The sequence below is a fragment of the Lemur catta genome, chromosome 21 (genome assembly GCF_020740605.2).
Source record: "Lemur catta isolate mLemCat1 chromosome 21, mLemCat1.pri, whole genome shotgun sequence".
Lineage (NCBI taxonomy): Eukaryota > Metazoa > Chordata > Mammalia > Primates > Lemuridae > Lemur > Lemur catta.
The window spans coordinates 24283720-24307060 of NC_059148.1; the positions used below are offsets into that span (position 1 = coordinate 24283720).

General features: G+C 53.0%; 1 protein-coding gene across 1 annotated transcript; it reads right to left on the bottom strand.

Annotated features, from left to right (window-relative positions):
• Positions 1-9333: 9333 nt before the first annotated feature.
• SDSL (serine dehydratase like) lies at positions 9334-21406 on the bottom strand. The gene is made up of 8 exons (XM_045534755.1): positions 21183-21406; positions 16239-16433; positions 15993-16032; positions 15146-15285; positions 13337-13425; positions 12537-12764; positions 10715-10839; positions 9334-9718 (listed from the first exon to the last, which is right to left on the bottom strand). Exons 2-8 carry the CDS (start codon positions 16410-16412, stop codon positions 9525-9527), a joined length of 990 nt encoding a protein of 329 aa, XP_045390711.1. The 5' UTR covers positions 16413-16433; positions 21183-21406; the 3' UTR covers positions 9334-9524.
• Between the last annotated feature and the right edge of the window lie 1935 nt (positions 21407-23341).

Below are 23341 nucleotides of genomic sequence, written 5' to 3' on the forward strand. Positions count from 1 at the left end.
TTTTGAAAAATCAAAGTGAACGCAAAATAACTCATAATGAACAAAACAGCAACATTTTAAATAGAGACAGGCTCCAGCAGGTCTGGGATCAGGGTGAGGGGAGTGAGGGGTCGTGCGAGTGCCAGGTGAGATCCTGTCTTTGTTTAGAATGCCACTATTGACTCACCATTAATTTTTTAAATATTTCATCACAATATTTTTTATCATGTTGACACCTTTATATTTTGCCTCCGAGGCAAGTGTCTCGTGTCCTTTACTCTAGACCCAGCCCTGAGAGGCAGGCTGCGAGCCTGGAGGGCCCCTCTGCAGTGGTGACATTTGAGCCTGAATAAGGAGAAGTTGCCGACTTTGCTGAGACCTGGGGGAACAGTGTGCCAGGCAAAGGGAACAGCACAGACAAAGGCCCTGAGGCAGGAATAAGCATGGTGGGTTCTAGGAAGAGAAAGAAATCAGTGTGACTGCAATTCAAAGGGTCTATGGGGACAGAAGGAGGAAGTGAGGCCCAAAAGGTCATTTTTGGTGGAGCCAGATGATACAGAGCCCTGGTAGGCTATGGTAAGGCGCTGGCCCTTTGTCCTCAGTGCAGCCGGGAGCCGGGGGAGGGTCGAGCAGGGCTGGCATCTTTCGTGTACTCCGTTGCAGATCTTCTCCCTGGAAGCCTTTGGAACGATGCTTTCCTTCCTCATTTTGCAGAAAGGAAACCGAGGACCAAACAGGTTAATTCACCTGCTCAGGGTCTTAGCTAGTAAGAAGCAGAGGTGGAATTTGAACCCAGGTCTTTAAATACCCAGCCTTGCCCATTTTCTGCCCACCTCACCATCTCAGAAGAACGGACTCACTTCAAGTGAGTCCCAGTGTCCCTCATCTGTCACATGGGACGAATTACAGGACCCACCTCCAAAGGCTAAGGAGTCAAGAAAATACGCCCCTCTCAGGCTAAACATTCAACCACTTTTACCTTAAAAGGAAGTAAAAAAGGCCCTTTCCACTCACTTCTCTCTGTCTCTCTCTCTGTCTCTGTTGGTTCTCCCTTAAAAGGAGAAAGTTTGGTATTTATTCTTCAAACATTTATTTTATTTTTTAGATCTTTTTGGAAAGGGAAGGATTGGTGAAGGTAATCAGTTTTCGGACTTAAGATAAAAAATCGCAGGAAAGGGTTGACTTGACTCTTTATAATTAATGGGGCGGCTTGTAATAGGATTCTCCTGCCTGTGGCGCTCCCAGGAAACACCTTTTTACATAAGATATTGCCCACGCCGGAGTGGCAGCGGGCTGATTTATGGGGTTCCTTGCTCCAGAAAACCTCTCCTGGGGTTGCCCAGCCAGTGGAATTTATCAGGGAGTTTGGAAGCAAAGCAAGAAACCTGCCCGTGACATTTTTGGTGGAGTTTAAAAAGCACAAACACTGGGGAAGAGAGAGGCCGATGGGACGGGGGTAGCGGGGAAGGGTCCATTTAGGTTGGGTTAGGTTTTAGCCTGAGATGGGGGTTCTTGGCATGAAAATTACTAAGGGAACGAGGGGAGCAGAACAGAGGACGGGGAGGAAGCCAGATTCAGGTGAAATCTGGACCCAGAATGGCACCGTGGGGTTGCCCTGCCTTGAGACAAAGGGGTCTGCTTTTTATACATCTGTCACTAGCTGTGGGCCGCCCCCAGGAAATCATGACCCACCCCCAAGCATCTCTAGACAAGGTGGCTCCCACTGGCAAGTCTCTGTTAGCAGCCAACACCCCGGGCAGTAGGGGGATGACCACCCACACCTGGTTAAGGGGCTGCTGGAGGGGGCAATGCTAGTGTCCACTGCAGAGGCAGAAGTTGCTCAGGACAGGAGATGGAAACCGAGTCTGGGGACAGGGCTGAGGGAGGCAGGCAGGGGGGATGTGGTCTCATGCTTAACTCTCCCAGGGCTCTCCCTCATGCTCAGAAGAAAATCCAAAGTCCAGACCACAGCCTGCAAGGCCTTCCATGACCTGGTACCTCTCTCCCCCTTCCATGCCCACCCTTTACCTCTCTGTCCAGTGTCTACCATCCATCAGCTACTGTTCTCCCCCTTGCCCTCTCCCCTGCAGCCACACTGGCCTCCTCACATATTCCTACCCCAGGACCTTTGCACGTGCCATTCCCTCTGCTATTCCCTGCACGCCCTGCACGCTTCCTCATGCCCTTCAGGCCTCAGCTCAAATTTTACATTTTCAAAGAGGCCTCCTTTCACCACCTTCTCTCAACTAACTGTAATAGATTAAGAGACTTAAAAAAAGAAACAGATAAGCCAAATGCAACAGGAAGACTGGATCCTGATTTCCAAATGAACTGGTTCTAACAGGACATTTTTGAGACCATCTGGGAAAAATTGAACACAGCCTGGGCGTTAGACAATATTAAGGAATTATTTGCTCATCGCAATGGGTGTGAAAATGGTATTGTGCTTACATTAAAAAAAATGTTTTTTTGTATCCGTCAGAGGTCCACACTGACAAACTATGTGAGTAACACAGGATGATGCTCAGGGTTGCTTAAAAATCCTCCAGGATAATAAAATAGCCTAAACTTCTTCCCTGTCACCCTCTCCCCATCATCCTGCCTCATCTTCCCTCAAAGCACCTTTCAGCGTCTGACATATTGTACTTGCCGGGGGGTGGGGGGGAGCGGGGTTTTGCCACTGTCTGTCTGTCTCTGTTAGAATATAAGCTCCACGAGGCCTTTGCTGTGTCCCCGCACCTAGAAGAGTGACTGGCACAGAGTAGGTGCTTTGTAAGTATTTGCTACATGAATGACTGTGCGGATCTCTGGGCTCTTCATATCCCTCTCCCAAATACTCCCTCCTTTTGGTCCCTGTCTCAGACATCTGCACAGACGGTCACCCAAGCCAGAAACCCAGTAGCCACCCCCACCACCTCCTCCTACCCAATCAATCACTTTGTCATGTTGATTCCACCTTCTCGATGTTTCTCCAAACTTGTTGCCTCTCTGTGCAAATGGCATGACTCCATCTAAGCCTCAAGAGCCCTCCCAGGGTCCCCCAGTCAAACAGACATCAGCCTGGGGCTGGGCCCCTGGACACCTTACCCCACAGCAGACAGACTTCAGCCCAGCTGAAGTCCTTCCCACCCCGTCACCCACCGCCACCCACTCATCCACTCCCTCATTCTTCGTTGTGGTAGAGACTGCTAAGTACCCTCCAGTCCCAAGTCTTCTCTGCAGAAATTGAACCCTGGGGTTTGGCTGGCTGTCTGCCCAGCTGGAGACTACATTTCCCATACACCCTTGCAGCTAGGTGTGCCATGTGATGAAGTCCCGGCCAATGGGCTGTGAGCAGAAGGGAAGTGTGACACATCCAGGTGATGCCCTTAAAAGGAAATGTCTCACCCTTTACTTTCGCTTTCACCTTACTGCAGCTTTGGTGATTATGAGCCAGTTTTGACCGTGTGGATGAGGACAATATTTTAAGGGATGGGGAAGCAATCAAATAGAAGGAACTTGGGTTCCTATATGACCTGGTAGAGCAGAGCTGCCTACTTGCCCTGAAATAACACTGTAGTTTTGATCTTTTTGTTATAGCAGCTTAACCTAGACCCTTCCACATTTACTCTGTATGGCAAAGCCTTCTTGTCACCCTCAATAACCATTCTATCCTTCTTTCTCTGTAACAGAACCTCTGATTTTAGCTGGGCACATGGCTGCCTTTTACAAAGACTACATTTCCCAGCCTCCCTTGCAGCTAGCTATGAGTTCTGGCCAATGAGCTATGAGCAGAAGTAGCATGTGTCAGTTATAGAAAGTGTCCCTAAAGAAAAGATATGTGCCTTTCTTCATCCCTTCTTCCTTCCTGCTGCCTGGAATAAAGACACGATGGCTCTCTCTCCAACATCCATTTGGGACCATGAGGTGACCATGGGAGCAGAAGCCATTCACAGCCAAGCAAAGGATCCCGGGTCTCTGACACCACTGGGACAGAACACCAGCCCTGGATTGCCTAACTCCAAACTTTTCAGTAAAAGAGACAAAAAAAAAAACAACTTCTATTTTGTTTAAGCCATTTATTTTGTTGTTTCCTGAATTAGAACACTGACTCTAATCCTAACTGATATACTCATTCATTTACTCACTGTGAAATGAACCAGGAACACAGTCATGGAACCAGGTGTGCAGGTCTGGGGCGGATTCCCCAAATCGCCCTGCGTGAGACGCTGGCTGCCTGGTCTGACCCAGAAAGCCCTGGAGGAGCTGGATATTGAGGTCCCCAATAAATGGGCTCTATATCCTCATGCAAACAGCACCCTACCGGGCCAGTGGAGAGGTCCCTGGGCCCCCACACCGGCTGTCCTGGATGAGCAGCTGCCCCTCTCTGGACTTTGCTGTGGCCTTCACCACCGGCAAACGGCCCTGCCAAGCCTCCGGGAAGCTTGGGCTGGAAGCTCAGAGCCAAGGTAATTTTCTAAGCCCCTAAGGTGGATGGAAAATTAGGAAACTGTCTTCCTGAAGGGCTTAAGTTTAAATGTTGGCGGTTTCTCTGCATTCCCCCAGCCCTCACCACTATTTACACTGGTCACTTCCAAAACAGACTTCCACCCAATATGATTTAAAACATCCTCCGATCTTCGTAAAATGCTGCCACCCAACTTGTCAGCAGTATCACATCGAGTTTTCCTTTGCCTCTCGTGTAAGGGCAGGCAGCGTGAACTCCCAGGGTCCTGGGAGCAAAAATAAAAAGTGGACCCAAAGAGAGGATTGCCCTCATTTTGCCGAGGGCCAACCCGAGATAAGACTCCAATCCAAGCGGCGCAACGCAAATCAATTCGATTCAGGAGACATGTATTAAGCGTGTACACCATCAGTGGGGCTCCTTCCACTCTCAAATGACAGGAAGCCCAGGTTTACACCTAAAGGGGAATTTAGCGGCTTACAGAAATGAACAGCCCATGGGTGCCTCCCCTTTCCCAGCTAAAGTCCTGAGAGCCACTCTCATTGGACAGCTTCGCTCCGGGCCCATCCCTGAACCAATCACCGCGGCCCGGGGGTGGGGGGCGGGGAATGCAATGCTCACATTGGCTCAGGTTGGAATCACATGCTCCTCCTCTGGATTCAGGAAGTGATTTTCCTGCAGGACCTGTCAGAGACTTTATATGAATATGTGGGCCCACAGAGCACGCCGCCTTTCCCCCATGGCTTTGAATTTGAGGGAACACTATGAAATTGGGGGATCTGTTGTGTTGGGCCTGCCACTGGCTGGAGCTGAGCAGTGGCTACTGGCTTGGACAGAGCATGAGTTCTCCAGCTTGCTTCCCTCTTCAATGCCTGTTCCCCAGCCTAAGATATCTAAGTCTGATGTTGTAAGTCCCAAATGCAACAAGCGTTACACACTAAGGGGAAAATCAAATAGCTCCCAATTATTGCAAGTATTCCCTCATAAATGCACAAGCACTTGTGCACTCATCTGGACACATGCCTAAAAGCACACAAGTGCACAGGTGTACACACAACACACACCCAGCCAACTAGGGATACAAAGTGCTGTGGTCTAAATATTTGTACTCCCCAAAATTCATATGTCGAAATCCTAACCCCCAAGGTGATGGTAGTAGGGGGTGGAGCTTTGGGGAGGTGATTAGGTTACGGGGAGAGAGCCTTCCAGAAGGGGTTGGTACCCTTGTAAAAAGAGACCCTTCCGCCACGTGAGGTCCAAGTGAAAAGATGGCTATTTATGAGGAAGTGGATCCCCACAAGACACAGAATCTGCTGGCACCTTGGCCTTGGACTCCCCAGCCTCCAGAACTGTGAGCAATAGATTTCTGTTGTTTGTAAGCGGCTCCGTTTACGGGGTTTTGTTATAGCAGCCCAAAGGGACGGGGACACAAAGTCAGCCCCCGCCATCACTCCCCCTACATTGTCTGTGGGCGCTGGGGTGCTTGCTCTGCCCTGGACTGGGCTCTTGCCAGTGGCCTGAGCCTGGATCCCCCTCCATGCCCGGCCTAGGGCCAACTCTGGGGTGACAGCACCTCCTTGGCCAGTGAAAGGCTGATTCCAAACCTCCCTGTCCCCTGATTTTAAAGCTAGAAATAAGGCCCATACGGAGGTGAGGGCCCTGGAGGTGTTAGGGTCAGAGCAGTGAGGGGACAGAAGGAGCCTCAGCTGCAAGAAGCCACAGGGAACCAAGGGGCCGCAAGCCCCAGGAGAGGGCCACAGCCAGGCTAAGAGGCTGGGCACATCCCAGGCAGGCACACACACCTGGTGGCCCGTTTGCAGTGTTTTCTATGCACCCTGGACAAACACAGAGAGGCCCCTGCTCCCGGGACCCTCCTCAGAGGGTCCCCATTTCCCCAGCTGAGAGGCCCAAGAAGGCAGAGGCAGGATCGTAGGAACCTCTGTCCGTGGGGCCGTCCCTGCCACATCCAGTCACAACAGCCCTGGGGCCAGGCTAGTCGCTCACCGTCCTCCGGCTGTCTCCCTGCACCTCCTGCCTGCTCTCAGCATTCCTGGGGTGCCAGCCAGGAAGGGCTGAACTCAGCGAATTGCCACGTTTTATCTGGACAGGGTCAACAGCCCCCTCCGCTTCTTATCTCCAGCTCGCTGAGACTGGGAGACGAGCAAACAGCAGCTGATGTGTCTCCCAGACGGCAGGTGACAGCGAGGCCCTGTGGGCAGAGGCCAGGCTGGGAGACAGAGCACCTGGAACCGAGGTGGGCTCTGTCACGCACCACAGGAGCACGGGGTAGGGGAACATTGTCGCTGCCTGAAGCAGTCCAGGGAGGCTTCTGGGAGGAGGCAGTTCTCACATTGGGCTTTGAGGAACGTGTAGGATTCAGCAGCACAGTGGTGGGCACAGCAGGCAGGAACACAGCTTGAGCAAAGGAGAGAAGGGGTGAGAGCAGTAGGGGGGAGATGCATGAGCCTCAGATTTGTACATATTGGGGTTCCTGTACAGCTGTGTGACCTGGACTAAGTGGCTCAACTACTCTGTGCCTCAGTTTCCTCATTTGCAAAATGGAGATCATAGTATCTACCATGTTGGTTATCATGGGATGAAATGAAATGATTGCCAAAGCCCACAGCGCACCACAGGTGCTCAGTACAGGAACAAATTCTAGTTCCGCCCAGGTGCAGCGGCTCCTGCCTGTAATCTCAGCACTTTGGGAGGCCGAGGCAGGAGGATTGCTTGAGGTCAAAAGTTTGAGACCAGCCTGGGCAACATAGTGAGATCCCCGCTCTACAAAAACTAAAAAAAAATTAGCCGGGCATGGTGGCGCACACCTCTAGTCCTAGCTACTTGGGAGGCTGAGGTGGGAGGATCACTTGAGCCCAGGAGTTCAAGGCTGCAGTGAGCCATGACGATGCTTCTGCATTCCAGCCTGGGCAACACAGCAAGACCCTGTCTCAAAAAACAAACAAACAAAAAATTCTAGTGCCTCCCCAGCCCTCACTGTTGGTGGAGGGATGTTCAGGAGGCAGTAAGAACAAACACTTGTTGAAAGCTACACAGGTGGGGTCCATAATAACAACCCCCAAACAACCTAACAAACAGCACTGAAAGGAAGCGTCCTTTGCTCAAGGTCACCAGGTTGGTCACCAGGAGCAGCGCTCAGGCTCAGGTCTGGCTGGGTCCCGCTCTGGGGCTCTTAATGTCTCCTCTATTCTGGGGAATTCGCCAAGTGTGACTCCAGGAAAACAGGGCTGGCTCCTGGGGGTTGCTGGAGGGGGAGGGGGGGTCCCTGGCAATCGAGGGCTATGTCTGGGGCTAAAGAGACACGGAATGAGACCGAGGCAGGCAGCGGGGTGGCAGAGGGAGGTCACTGCCACTCTGCGATCCTGCTCTTGAGAAAAGGAGGGGGCGCCTGGCGGAGGGCAAAGGGGCGGAGGTGGGAAGGGGCACGTGGGCCTCCTACGGCAGTGAGGTGCAGCCCAAGGCCCAGAGAGGGGAGGGAACTTGCCCGAGATCACACAGCAAAGTGGGAGGGGGGGCCTCAGAGGGGTGCCGGGTGGACCCTGCACTCTCGGAGCTTTGTCTGCTGGCAGTGCTGGGAGGGTTTGGAAAAGGCTCCTCCATGCCAAGGCCAGGTGGAGCTCAGCACCCCCCACCCCGCTGGGCGAGGGCCCCACGGGGCAGAGTCACAGGACCCACAAGGGCAGCGTCTCCTGCCCCGAGCCGCCTTCCCCATAGGAGACGCTTTGCTGCCCCCTTGTGGCGCTGAAGGACTCTAGTTTCCCATCCCATTTCCTGAGAGAGGCTTCCCCCGGCCAGGTGCCCAATCCCCGGCCGCGTACCTGCCGCTCCCTGCCAGCCACAGGTGCGTCCAGACCAACCTGGGGGGTCCTAAGCCCCTCCCCAATACCCCGCCATGACCTACCTCCCCAGGGAGAGTTCATATCCAATATAGAGTGATGCTGAAATCACAGAGTCTGAACCCGGATGGGCCACATCCTAGCTCTGTGACCTCAGGTGAGTTATGTAACCTTCCTGCCCTCCATTTCCCCATCTGTAAAACAGGGATGATAATAAGGATTTCTACTTCTTATTTTCTTTGTAAAAATTAAAGAAGACAAGGCCGGCCTGTAATCCCACCCTTTCGGAGGCCGAGGTAGGAGGATCACTTGAGACCAGGAGTTTGAGACCAGCCTGGGCAACATAGCAAGATCCCATCTCTACAAAAAAATGTAAAAAATAACCAGGCAACTAAAAATAAAAACAAAAAATTAGCTGGGCATGGTGGCACGTGCCTGTAGTCCCAGCTACTTGGGAGGCTGAGGCAGGAGGATCGCTTGAGCCCAGGAGTTTGAGGTTGCTGTGAGCTAGTCTGACACCACAGAACTCTAGCCCGGACAACAGAGGGAGACTTTCTCCAAAAAAAAAAAAAAAAAAAAAAAATCCAGGTATGGTGGCGTATGTGCCTTTAGTCCCAGCTACTTAGGAGGCTGACAGGGGAAAATCGCTTGAGCCTGGGAGGTCCAGGCTGCACTGAGCTATGGTGACACCACTGCACTCTCGCATGGGTGACAGAGTGAGACACTGTCTCTAAAAAAAAGAAATTAAAGAAGGCAATGAGTAGAAAGTTCTTAGAAGAGTTTCTGGTTCATACATTGTCCTCTCCTGCCCAGGCCTGAGCAGTGACAGAAACTCCCCCTCTCCATCCTGACCTGGTCAACCTGACCTTCTCCTCCAGGTAAAAGCCGCCCTTTTCGACACTCAGTATGGCTGGACTCCTTTAGAGGCTTGAGTTTCCAAGCCTTGGCTTTGTTGCCCAAGTTGTGTGACTTAGAGTCACTCTGTCACGTAACCGGCCCCGGGATAGTTCTGTGCCTCAGATGAGCTCATGGAGGTGGAAGACAAGACCCGCAGGGTTACAAACTCAACTCAGAACGGGTTTATTGGAGTGATTCAGGAGGGCTTCCTGCAGGAAGCAGGCAGCACAGAGGCACAGAGCACCTGCCACAGCCACGCACTGGCACAGACCCCTCCACCAGCCACAGGGGTCTCCATGGGCCTCTTCAGGGTCTCTGGGGCCTGGCGGGCCCTCCCGGGCCGAGACCCCTCAGTTAAGGCCCAGCTGGGTCTTCAGAGCCTGCAGCTCCTGGCTGTCAATGCCGCTGCCTCCGCACACGATGACCACAACTGACGTCAGGCCGGGCTGCAGGCGGCCCTCAGCCTGGAGCCTCCCCAGGAGGCCTGAGTAGACGGCTGCCAAGGCCGCCCCGCAAGCAGGCTCGACCAGCATACGTTCGTCATCTGCCCAGATCAAGGGGACGGGGACAGGGTAGAAAGGGAGGAAAAAACCCATCAGTGCTCAGCAGGCCCTGGGCACTGTAGGTCCACACAGCCAGCCAGCCATTCACCTCTTCCTCTCGCAATCCATCATTGGCCTGGCTCTCTCCCCATCCATCAGCCTGACCATCCATCCTTCCACCCATCCACCCTTTATCTGTCCATCCATCCATCCATTCCTCTATCCATCATTAGGCTGTCTGTCTGTCCACCCCCCAGTGTGGCCATCAATCAACATATCCATCCATCCATCCATCCACCCATAAGCCATCCATCCATCCCTTATCCATCATTTGTCTGTCTGTCCATCCATCAACATGTCCATTAATCAATGTGTCCATCCGTCCATCCACCCATCCATCCATTTCTATGTCATTCATCAATCCATCCGTCCATCCATCCGCTATCCCTCTATTCATTATCCACCTTTCTGCTCACTCATACATCCATCCATTCAGTCAACAAATATTTGTTGAGTGCCCACACCCTGCCAAGCCCTGTGCCAGAAAGGCCCTGGGACACAACTGTGAAGAAGACACACCAGCCCCCACCCTCACCGAGCTCACAATCTAGTGCTACGGATGGATAAGAACCAGGCTGGTATGAACAGAGGGGGCTGGTGCATAGGAAGGCCCCAGCCCAGGTAGGGTGAGGGCAGGTGATCAGGGGAGGCTTCCTGGAGGAGGTGCTGTGATGGTTGTGTAGTGGCATGAAACCCACAGAGCACAGGGCCAGGGCTGGGCAGCCAGCGAGGAGAGCAGCATGGACAAAAGTCTGGGGCTGGAGACAGCAGGGCACGCTCCTTCCTCACCCGCATCCCCTTCCACCTACTCGGCATGCACCTAGTGTGCATCACCACGCTAGGTGCTGAGGATGCGGACAAGAGAGAACACGCTCTCAGTAGGGGCTCTAGGGACTCCGTGGGTCCCTGAGCCCAGGAGGGGGACAGTGCTCACTCACCCAGGAACCGCTGCACAGCACTCACAGCCTCAGCGTCCTCCACCACTTCGGAGAGGATGTGGCACTCCCGTGTGCATTCCAGGGCCCGCGCGGTCACCGTCTTGGCACCCAGGCGCTTGGCCACGCTGCAGGAGGGGAGCGTGGGGGCTCAGGGAAGAGCTGGCGACTCAGGTCTCCTCCCCAGCCCCAGGCCGCCCCTCCCTCCTGCAGGATCTAAACGTTCACCGACCAATGGGTGGACAAACCAAACGTGGTCCCCCCGCACAGTGGAAGGAAGCCCTGACCCCCGCCGCACCACGGATGGACCTCGCAAACAGGACGCCGAGTGAAAGAGGCCGGGTCACACATTGCGTGACTCCATCCGTGGGACACGTCCAGGATGTACACTTTAAATGGGTAAATCACACAGTGTATGAACTCTATCTCAATGAAGATGTTATCCAAAAAAGGGGGGGTCATAAGGGTGGCATGGGGGGGGGGCTTTACACCCACAATGGGGGATGATGATGCTTGGGGGTGGGGAGAGGGGCCGGGAGGAAGCTGGATTCTAGAGGTAGGAGGGACAGAACTCGATGGGGGCAGGGGGGAGCCCAGGTGACCCCCAGGTGTCCCCCCCAAGCACTGGGTGATGGTGGGGTCATTCACAGAAATGGCATGTCCATGAACTTCATCAAGAGCTTTTGCTGTGCCAGGCTCCTGCGATGGGTTCCATGGGCTTGGAGCTGAACAAGCCAGCCCCCACCCTCTAGCTCCTCTGCCCCAGCCAGAAAGCACAACGGGACACCCGGACTCTCTTTTGTGGCTGAAGAGTGACGCAGACACACACAGGGTGCCCTGGCGGTCTCCCAGATGAGATGCCACTGCCCAGCGAGGCCTCAGAGGTTTGCCTCAGGGCGAGCGGGGCTGGCATTCCAGGCAGCAAGGACAGAATGAGCTAAGACTCCGAGGTTTAGATGGCTCAGAGGATTCCCAGGCAAAAGCAGCACAGCAACATTGGCAGGGTCGGGGGGGGGGGTGGTGTCGGCCAGGAAAGAGGGGAGATTGTACCAGAAAGACAGGAAGGAGACTCACGTGTCCAGGCCAGGACTGAGTTTTGTTTTTCTAATTTGGCCCTCTAGAAACTTGCACACAGTAGGTGCTTAAGAAAGCTGACTTAAAAGGCTGTCCTAGCCCGGTGCGGTGGCTCACGCCTGTAATCCCAGCACTCTGGGAGGCCGAGGCGGGAGGATCGCCTGAGCTCAGGAGTTCGAGACCAGCCTGAGCAAGAGCGAGACCACGTCTTTACAAAAAATAGAAAAAGTGGCCGGGCGTGGTGGCACGTGCCTGTAGTCCCAGCTACTCGGGAGGCTGAGACAGGAGGGTCACTTGAGCCCAGCAGTTTGAGGCTGCGGGGAGCGATGATGCCACTGCACTCTACCCAGGGTGACAGAGCAATAACCAGTCTAAAAAAAAAAAATGACGGAAAAGTGCAGCTCAGTCTGAACAGTGTTCATCCTGGGTGGTGGGATGAAGGGGACAATTTGTTTTCTGTTGCTCATTGCCCGTCTACATTTTCTGACTTGTCTGCCACGCACTTCAATTGCTCTTATTCCGACATAGCAATGAAGCCTCGTCTCATTAACTGATGAGGTTTGGATGAATCCCCTCTTCCCCACTTTTCAGCGTTGCCGTCTAACCTGGGTCGTCGTTACTGCCGTTGGAGTCCCAGGGCCAAGCAGAGCCTTTTGGGTACCCCTGCCCCCGCTGGCCGGGACTGGGAGGCCCTAAGGCAGCGACACTGCCACCCTCCAGCCCCTCACAAATGTCCCCAGCCCGCGCCCACCTGGTAATGTCCGGCAATGTCACCAGCTTGCCCGCCTTGACGGCTGCGTTGAAACTGTGTGCCCCCTGGGTCTCCATGGCGATGATGGGCACGTGCTGCCAGCCCACCTCCAACAGGCCGGCCACCACCCCGGCCAGGAGCCCCCCGCCCCCCACTGACAGCACCACGGCGCCCGGCGGGGTCCCCAGCTCTGCCTTCAGCTCCCGCACCAGGCTGGCGTGGCCTTCCCTGGGGAGGGGGCGGGAGGAAGAAGAGTGAGAGGCCCCCTGCCCAAAGGCTCCTGGGGGGTGGGGGAGAGCATGGGGGGGCCCTGCCCCCCACATATATGTAAAGTGTGGCTCAGAGGGGACCAGTGTATCACTTGGAACCAGCCCCACGCAAGTTTGGGGACCGGGACCCTGTGTCTCTGCCACTTACTGAGGCGTGCGACCTTGGGCAAGTGGCTCGAGCCCTCTGTGCCTCAGTGTCCTCACCCACAGAACGGGTATCACAACACTCGCCTCTAGGGCTGCGGGGAGGGCAATCAGAACAGTGCAGGGAGAGCCTTTCGCCTGGCCCCGAAGTACATGCTCAATAAAAGGGACTTCGTCTATCATCTTCATCTCGCACGTGTAGAAACTAAGGCAGGGGCGGCAGGGTGCTCTGCACAAAGTCCCGCAGCTCACAAGTGGCAGAAGCAGGGTCTGAACCTGTGCCGGTCTGGCTTTGAAGCCTCTTCTCCCGCTGGGCCTCAGTTTCCCTTCTGTCCGATGGGAGGACCCCCCCGCTCTGCACTCCCTGGGAGGGGACACCAGCCTTACCATAACAGGGGGTGGTCGAATGGGGAGACGCTCACCCAGCCGTCCCTCTTGGCCAGCTCTTGTGCCCTCAGATTGGCCTCGTCCCAGACCTAAGGAGAAAGCGAGGCCCCTCAGAAGACCCGGGGGTCCTACGGAGGCTGCAGCAGGGGCCTGGGGTCTCTGTGTCGGCCCTGGGGGCCAGCAGGCTGGGGAGACCCCCGAGGACGAGACCAGACCCAGCGGCCTCCCGAGACGAGGACAGAGGCATCAGGTGTGCAAATAAATGCCACGTGCTTCCCATCACCCTGAAGGGACCCTCCTGCCACCACACTGTACGAGAATGAAGCCAGGCCAGCCGGGGAGGCCAGGAGCAGGTGACCCCCAAGGCCAGCCACATGGTGTCCACTACTAACCAACCAGTAGAGGACGAACCCCCTCAGATCAAGCCCCAGATAGCCACGCGGTCACCGCAGATGGCATCTGTGCAAACCAGCCCCGGCCAGCTGACATCCTGCCAGCTGCCCCTGAGCAGCCAGAGAGGTGGAACCCGAGGCCGGCCCCAACCACAGCAGGGACAGCTTTTCTGTCCTCACCGGCTTGGCATCTGCGGCCAAGGTCTGTGTCCCTGCAGCCCGCCCAGAGGTCACCAGCAGGGCCTTCACTGGCCTTGCAACTTCGCCCGCAGGTGGCAAGGAGCGGGCACCCGGAGAGCAACCCCTCGCCCCGTGCCGTGTTCTCCCAGGGGGTCCCCGTGGTGGGAACTGAACCCGGTTGCCCACAGAGGTGACCTGGCCATCCATACTCTGCCTATGGGCTTTCTTCCCCGCCCTGCCTCATGCCCACACTCCTACCCATGCTTAAAAAACACAAATATCTACACTTTAATTACTATGTTTTATATGTTGATGCATATGTTTAAGTATGATACCTATTTCTTTTTTTTTTTTTTTAAGAGACAGGGCAGGGTCTCACTCTGTTGCCCAGGCTGGAGTGCAGTGGCATCATCATAGCTCACTGCAACCTCGAACTCCTGGGCTCAAGTGATCCTCCCACCTCAGCCTCCCAAGTAGCTGGGACTATAGGCACGTGCCAATATGCCCAGCTAGTTTTTTGTTTTTTTTTTTTAGAGATGCAAACTTGCTGTGTTGCTCAGGCTGGTCTCGAACTCCTGGCCTCAAGCGATCCTCCTGCCTCGGCCTCCCAAAGTGCTGGGATTACAGGTGTGAGCCACCACACCCAGCTTTTCCTTATATATTTAAAAATACCCAGTTTAAAAAAAAAAAAATCCAACCAAGTCCCACCTCTGCTCAAAACCTGTTTTCCATTATTTGAAAGACCTTTTTTTCCTTCTTCCCAGAAGGGGAGAAAGATCCTGTGTGTGTGTCTCCATTTCTTTGGTAACAAAGTGACCCGGTGATACCTCGTCAGGGGACGTCACTCACATCAGGGCAGTCTCAGAATAAGTGATGCTGCCGTTGTCTTTATACTTTTTGTCTTAACAAATGGAAAAAACGTCCAAAGTGGATGATACCCAGTGCTGGTGAGGATGTAAGAAGACAGACGCTCTCCTGCCAATTGCCAGCTTCCCGTTTCCCTCGGGTCACACGCGGAGGGGGCTCTTCTGAGGGTGGGCAGGGGCAAGGTGGGAGTTCCCAGCCCTCGGTATACATCACACCTCACTCCCGCCCCTCAGCTCAGCCCTCCTACGAGAAAACTGGGCTCCAGCCATAGTTCATCAAAAGAAAAAGGGGACAGAATCTCTTAGGGGTGGGGTGGGGTGAAGGGGGCACAGCCCACCCCAGCCAGTTTCCCCTTCCGTGGGGTCCTCACCTTCCCAAACAGCTGAACCTCAGCCTTCTCCCCCTGCAGCCTCCTCACCACCTGCAGGGGGGTGCTGTCGGGGAGCACGATGGTGGCAGGGATGCCCAGCTTCCGAGCGGCATAAGCAGCAGCGAGGCCCGCGTTGCCCCCTGTGGAAGCAGGAGGAGGGGGTGCGTTTGCCTGGTGATGCACCTTTCCCCTCCCCCTCCACTTCCCTTCGGGATTCACTCCCCACCCCTCCATTCATACGCCCCACCATTGACCCCTCCTTCCAGCTCCAGAAGTGGACAAACGACTGAAATAGAGCCTGTCAGACGACTCAAGCCCCTGATCCATGATTGGTTCAGGGATGAATGTGTGACCCAAGCCGGGCCAAAAAAGACCAATTCTAGAACTGTTGAGAGCGATCGGGAAGGGAGCTCCCTTTTCACTGGGGCTGGTCTGATGGCAGGTTGCAAGCCTGAAATTCCTGGTGGCCGCCTTGCCACCATAAGGCCTCTGTGAAAATAAAGCTAATCTAGAGGAAAGACAAGCCAAGACAAGAAGCAAAAGAGAGGAGAGCTCCTGGATCCGGCTGTTCCTGAAAGCCACTTATCCCAAGAATTTTCAGTTCTTAGAGCCTGCAGCTTAAACTGGTATGAATTGAGTTTCTGTCACTTGCTCCCATCATGAGTCCTGAATTGTGGGAGGAAGGCTAGGAGAGGACACATGTGGAGGCCATCTTATCTGTGACGTTGGTGAGGCTGGATCTTTAAGAAGAGGCCAATCCCTGGACAATTACTGCTGCTCCAGCCTGCTCCTCCTCCCCCAGCTCCTGCCCTGAGGACCCCCATGAAACAGAAAATGGTGGGGTCACCTGAGGGGGACACCAGGTGTTTGCATCCCTTCTTGGCCATCTGGGGAGAGAAGTGAGCAGGTGTCACGGAGACCTGATGTTGGAACATTCCCATCCCACTCCCAACACTCCTCAGCCCTCATCCTGCCCACAGCCCTCCCCTCACCTGTCTCCTCTTACCTGCTCAAGTTCACGTCTCCCCTCCTGCCCGAACACCCCTCCCTCCTGTACAGCCTCACTGCTCCCCTCCCGCCCGCACCTCCTCACCTCCTGGCAGAAATGCCCAATGCCCCGGATCTTGAAGGAGCCGGTCGGCTGCATATTCTCACACTTGAGGAAGACGGTCATGCCCGCCACCTGGGACAGTGGCCAGCTCTCCAGCAGGGGTGTGGCCGTGTGGAAGGGTTCATCCTTGGCACGATCCACCAGAGAGTTCTCCATTCCAGCAACCACGTGGACAGCCTGCCGGAGGGCACATAGATCACAGCCCCGGCATCTCCAGTCAAGAGTCCCCTTAACCAGGGCAGGGCAGGGCAAGGCAGAGAGGCTCCTGGGCTTAGGTATCCTTGGCCTTGTCCGACTGCCAAGCTGAGAGACTCCCGCCAAGTATCTGCACCTCTCTGGGCCTCAGTTTCCTCATCTGGACAAAGACGTTTGGACTGGGGGCCCTTTCATTCTGTCACTGTGGCTGCCCACAGTGCTGGGAATGTCAAACGTGACCGACAACGTGGTGAGGAATGAATGAGAGAGTGGGGGAAATTCATTCACTCATCATTCATTGATTCATTCAGAAAAACACTTCTTGAGCACCTACTATGTGCCAGGTGGGTCCAGGTGTGGGGACCTAGGAGTGGACAGCTCAGAAGAGGCTCCCACTCGGCCACAGCCCACATTCCAGCTGGGGAGACAAACCATAGAAGTTCAAGTAGGAGTGATTTGGGGGGGCGTTATTTTAGCAAGTGCAGTCAGGTGCGGGCAGTTAGCTACATTCCCAGCAAAGAATCGGGTCCCTAAGGCAGGGGTCGTTGCAAAGGACAAGAAAATAATAGAAAATACAAATAAACAATACACAGGCAAAAATACAGTTTATAAAGAATAGATTTATGAAAATAGAAAAAGTGGAGGTATTCGGGGGTCCCCACAATATTCCCATGAATTGTAAGGCCAGGAGTGAGTTTTCACATCAGTATTTATAGGTACAGTGTTCGGTTGCCTGGGGTAACAGATTTACATAATAACAGGTAGTTCGGTTTAGGTTCAAAGTCTCCCACAAGGCTCCTATAGATCCCTTAATTAACTCTATCTACATGAACAAACAGTTACAAAATCTTTCTAGGGCAAACTTCTAAGTTCTAAGATAAAACTGTGGCCAGGGCGCAGTGGCTCACACCTGTAATCCTAGCACTCTGGGAGGCCGAGGCGGGAGGATTGCTTGAGCTCAGGAGTTTGAGACCAGCCTGACCAAGAGCGAGACCCCATCTCTACTAAAAATAGAAAGAAATTAGCCAAACAACTAAAAATAGAAAAAATTATCCAGGCATGGTGACACATGCCTGTAGTCCCAGCTACTCAGGAGGCTGAGGCAGGAAGATCACTTGAGCCCAGGAGTTTGAGGTTGCTGTGAGCTAGGCTGATGCTATGGCACTCCAGCCCGGGTAACAGAGTGGGACTCTGTCTCAAAAAAAAAAAAAAATTATAAGATAAAACTATCACTCTAGCAGAAAAGTTTAACAGAGACGTAGTGGCTCCATATTTTATCTAGTTATTGTGGATTGAGACACGTCTTCAGAAGTCTAGCAAGAGCTGTCCCTTGGGCTAATTGCTCTTAGCCACAGGTGTCTGTCTCTCCGGCGGGCACTTCTTTGGTCAGCTCCTGTCCCGGGGCTCCATGCAAACCTGCTTTGTCATTCAAAGTAGGCGAGAACCACAGGCTGGAGACCGCAGGGTCATCCTGGAAAGCAGCTGCTACTGACCTTCGAGACGCTAACAGGTTCACATATTCGTTCAGGGCAAAGCCCTGCAAAACTCCTGAGCTCATTTCTGTCTCTAGCAGAGTAATAGTAATCTAGTGGCCTGACAGTCAGGAAAGATATTTCTCAGCAGAGAAACTTTTAAAAACTTTTGTTAAAGAAAATGTCAACATAGCAAGAGGATGGAGACTCACTCGGCTTCAGCCATATCAGTGCCCTTCCTGAGTCATTATTCTTCCCACTTCGTTATCATTGTACTTTCTCCCCATATTATCTCATCTGTAAATATTTCAGCATGTAGCTCTAAAGGTAAATAACTCTTTTTTTTTTTTTAAATGTAGCCACAGGATTTCATGATCGTATCCATTTGTCCAAACTCATTGAATTCTATACTTAAAGTGGGCTAATTTTATTTTCTGTAAAATTTCATTGATGCTAATGTTTTTTAAAAATGTAATCATGATACCATTATCACACCTAAAATCATAATAATTTCTTAATATCACCGAATACCTAGTAATTTTTCAAGTTTCCAATCACGGCCAGGCGAGATGGCTCACGCCTGTAATCCCAGCACTTTGGGAGGTCAATGTGGGAGGTTTGCTAGAGGCCAGGAGTTCGAGACCAGCCTGGGCAACACAGTGAGATCCCATTTCTAACAATAAATAAATAAATACATTTTTAAAAAATTTCCAGGCATCTCATTAGATGTGATAAATGGTTGGTTTTGTGGTTGTCGGGGGTTCGGGAGTTTTCAACAGTTTGACAGCATGCAAGACAGATCCGGGCATTGTGACTGGTTGAGAGGGCTTTTAACTCTCTTTTGATCTGTAGTTCTCAAGTGGGGGAGTTTCAGGGTGAATGACAAGAGAGCCAAGGGGAAGAGCATTCCTGTAGCGAACAGCAGGCAGCACGACCTTGAGGGAGAAATGAACTTGGGCTGCCTCCCGTGCAGACAGAAAGGATGAGGGGTGGGAGCTGAGACCAAGAGGTGGGCGGGGACGTCCAGCAGGGTGTTCTAGCCCATGGTGGGGACTTTGGCGGCTACTCTAACTCCACTTGTGATCAGAAGCCATTGGGAGGTTTTAAGCCAACAAGCAGTGCATGGAAGAGAGAATTAGGGATGAGACGAGGAGGAGATGAAAGGGACCAAACACAGTAGGGAAAAAAAGAAACAAATACAGGCCCCCTTTTATTCTCTGGGCCAAAAAAGTGCTGGGCTGAACCCGCAGTTCTGCTGTTGGCCACTAGGAGGAAGGCTGCAGCCTCGAGCTCGCCTCCCACAAACCTAAACTTCTTGTCCACCCTTAAGTCAGGGCTGAGGTCCCCAGATCGGAGAGGCCCATTCTCCTGGCCCTGGGTTTGACCCTGTTCTCTTGTCAGGATGGCCCTGGGACTCCCCAGGCAGGGCAAAGCCTGAGCCACCTCTACCCAGTCCCATCAAGGGTCCCTCTTGGGCTGGGCATTGGGGGAAAGAGTCCCATGGGTCACCCTCATCCTCAAACCCATAGTGCCCCATCCTGGGCCTCACTTCAGCCCTGGAGCCCCAGAGCATGGGCTTGGGGTCAATCAGAGACCAAAGTTAGAAACCAGCTCTGAATTCCTGGCTGCGTGACCCAAGCAAGTATCTCAACCTCTCTGTGCCTGTGTCCCTGCCGGTAAAATGGGATAATTACAGTCTCCAATTCACAGGTTATGGTGTGACTTAGTATTAACAGCTACCATTTATTGAATACCTATTATGTGCCAGACATCGGCTGGGTTCTCTGGAGATGTTATCTCAGTGGGACCTTCTAGTAATCCTGACATGCTCACCTTTACTCTAGCATGTTTATAGGGCACCTACAGGGGCAGACCCCCCACCTAGGAACTAGGGATGCTACTGTGAACAAGACATTTACCTTAGAGCTGACTTATAGTCTGATGAGGAGATCAGTATTCAACAAATAACTGCACAGACAAACAAAATAATCAGAAATGGTGAATACTGCTAAGAGAGAAATACACATACAGGGAAGCTTAAGGAGATGAACGAGAGGATCTACTTTGGGTATGGAGGTCAGGAGAGACCTCTTAGAGGAAGTGACCACTAAAACTAAGACTTGAAAAATGAGAACAAACTAACCACACAAAAAAACTGGAAGAGCTTTTGTAACACAGGATTACTGTGAGTATTTATGAGACCGTATATGAATAGCAAAGGCACTGACCGTGTACCTAACATAATACAATAGTAGCTAATAGTTGTGTGGGACTTACCATGAGTCAGGCACTGTGTCAGGGACCTTATATATTATCTCCTACAATCCTCACAGCTCTGACATAGGTCCATTATTAACTCCATTTTCTAGACAATGAAACTGAAACCCCGAGAGGTTAAGTAACCTACCCAAGGTCACACAGCTAGAAACAGCCCAGGCAGAATTCAAACCGAGGCAGTGAGCCCGAGTATCTGTGCTTTTAACCATTATGCTATCCTTTCTCCAATACAGTAGCATTATTGTCACTATTATGAAATATGTGGGCATTTAATACTTAGTTGCCACTCGTTCTTAGGAGTCAAATTCTCCTGGCTCAGTCCTCAGGCTTCCCCAGCCCTCTTGGTTACTTATATTGACCACCCACAAGAGGACAGCAGGCATCAGTTAAATGAACAAGCCCCCGGTTGCCAGCAGCCTTATCAAGCCCAGACCCAGCAGGTGCAGGGGCCTCCCAGACTGAGGTCTGGGGCGAAGCTGAAGTCCTGGCCCAGGGACACGTAGCTCTTGCCCAGTATGGCAGCCCCCGAGGCTGAGACGGGGACCCGGGACTGCCCTGCCAGGGAACAGTGCACAGGGCTTAGGCTCCAGGCCCAGCAGTGCCCAACCTGGGCCAAGTCAGCTTTCTTCACTGGGTCTCACCTGTTGCATCTGAGTTGGGGTAAGGACCACCTACCGTGGCCACCCCCCTTGTCCCCAATGCCTTTCCCCAGAGGTCAACTGGGTGGCACTTTGCAGCCGAATCCTCGGTGCCAGGGCCAAGCCCCTGGCTGGCAGAATGCCCAGCCCCACCCCTCTGGCCGGCAGGACCTGCTCCTGCCCCTCAGGGTCCCCAGCCTTCTTCTGCAGGGCAGCCCAAGCTGAATCGGTGCTCCCAGGAGGGCTCAGAGCAGTCTCTGCTCCCTCACTTCCACCCGCTCAGCCTGGACTTCGCCCCCGGCAGACTGGTGCACTTGCACATTCACACAAGCCAGACCCCTTACCTCCCTGCCGACAGTCCCCAGACCAGCGCCCGCCTGGACACCGGTGGGTGCAGCTTCCAGCCTCGCAGCTTCCTGTGGCCTCGGCCCCGCCTCCCGGGTTAAAGGGCCCGCTCCCCGCTCTCAGGGTGAAGGCGGAGGCGGAGAGGGGAGGAGATCGACCCTCGCTGCCTCCCCGTGTGCTGCCCAGGACCCATGCAACACCTCGTCCCATTTGACAGATGAGGAAACTGAGGCTCAGAGAGGGGATCTCGGTCAGCCGAGGCCACCCAGCCAGCAAGCAGCAGGGACAGGCTTTACCCGCCCCCTGGCCCGCCCCTTCTGGGATGCAGACGCCTCTTACTCTAGAGCCTCACCTGCTTGTCCCGGGTGCCAAGCGGCTTCCCCTGAACCACTGTTGGGGTCAGCGTAGATCTGAGAGGGGAAAACAAGGACGAGGAAACTGATTATTTGTCACGTGAGAAAGGTATGCTTTTTCCTGCAACACCTCTCCATGTCTGATGTTTTATGCCCAACAGTTATTTATTGTTCAAACGAATGACTGACCATTCATTCATTCATTCAATAAATATTTTTTTAATTTAATTTCTGCCCTTTTGAACAAATCAATAAATATATGTTGGACACCTACTATGTGCCGGTGCCTCCTGGGACCTTTAGTCTCAAACCAGATAGCGTGTCCCCTGCCTTCACGAGGCCATCGGAGGCCATTAAAGGGCAATTATGCTCAGTGCTATCAGAGGCTGGCAGCTGGGAGGTGGGGCAGGGGAAGGCTGCCTGGAGGAGGGCAGCCCGAGCCGAGCCAGGAATCAAGCGCAGGGAGTGCAAAGGTCTGGAATTGAAAAACGTGATGTGTTCCAAGGTCAGGGAAGCATCCAGTGGGACTGGCAGAGAGAAGGCAGGGATGGGGCACCAAGAGGGTTCAGGGCTGGAGAAACGGGCTGGGTCCAGAGTCCACAGGGATGCCTGTGCCAGTCCAGAGTTTGGACCTTACCCAGGGGCACTAGGGAGCCATAGAAGGCTTTAGGCAGGGGAATAACGTGATCAGAGCCACGTCTTGCTTTTGTCACCAGTTCACTGGGTGAACCTGAGCCAGTCATTCCTGTCTCCGGGCCTCAGTTTCCCTACTTGTAAAATGAGAAGTGAGGTCCAGGAAGACGTGGCAGCCCAGACATTCTGTCTTCTTGGACCATGTGGGACCTCCCCAGATTTGATGATTAACTCCTGGCCACTTGGGATTAAGTCGAGCTGCTCGGCTGATGGCCGATGAGGACTCTGGCCATCCTCATCATCCTCACATTAAATACACACCCCTCCTTGTCAGGGTCCCTGTCCCGGACTGGGTGCTGGGGACACAGAGGTGATAAAATCCAGTTCATACCCTGAGGTGGCCCCCAGCTTGAAGGGGAGAGGAAAAAACCCACTCCCAGGACAATTCTAACACCCCCTGTAAGGACAGAGGCAGAAGGTCCCCATAGGACAGCTGGGGGAAGGACGGGATCAGGGAGGGCTTCCTTGAGGAGGTGGGGCCTTAGCACACAGCTAAGGCTTAGACAAGAAGCACAATAGCTGCATTTAATGCACATCTACTGTATGCCAGCCCATTTATACTGACCAGCATATCCCAAAGGTTTTTTAATAGTTAGGTAGTTATTTCTGTTGCATGAGGAAATATATGTGTATAGATATATATATGTGTGTGTGTGTGTGTATGTAGACATATGTGTGTATATATATAAAATACCAAACCCATAATTTCATGGATATCATGGCTTCAGAAAAAGCTAAGGCAGGTATTAAAGTTTTAAATGGAGTCTCTTTAAAGAAAAATATTAGGTAGTAGTAGTAATAGTAGCAATAGCAGTTTCTGGCACGGAAAGGCAGAATGCCTAGTAGTTAAAACACAGACCCCGGAGCTGGGCTTTGATACAAATACTAGCTCTGCTACTTTTTGACTGTGTGGCCTTGAATAATTCGCTTAACCTCTCTGTGCATTGTTTCCTCAACTGTAAAGTGGGGATAAAATGCTACTTCCATAGCAGAGCCGATGTAATGATCAAATGAGTTAATGTGTGTTATTCATCAGAACTGTGTTGCTGCTATTACTGTTTTTATTGTATTATTAAATATAAAAGAGGTGACAGAACAATGTGGCAAAAATC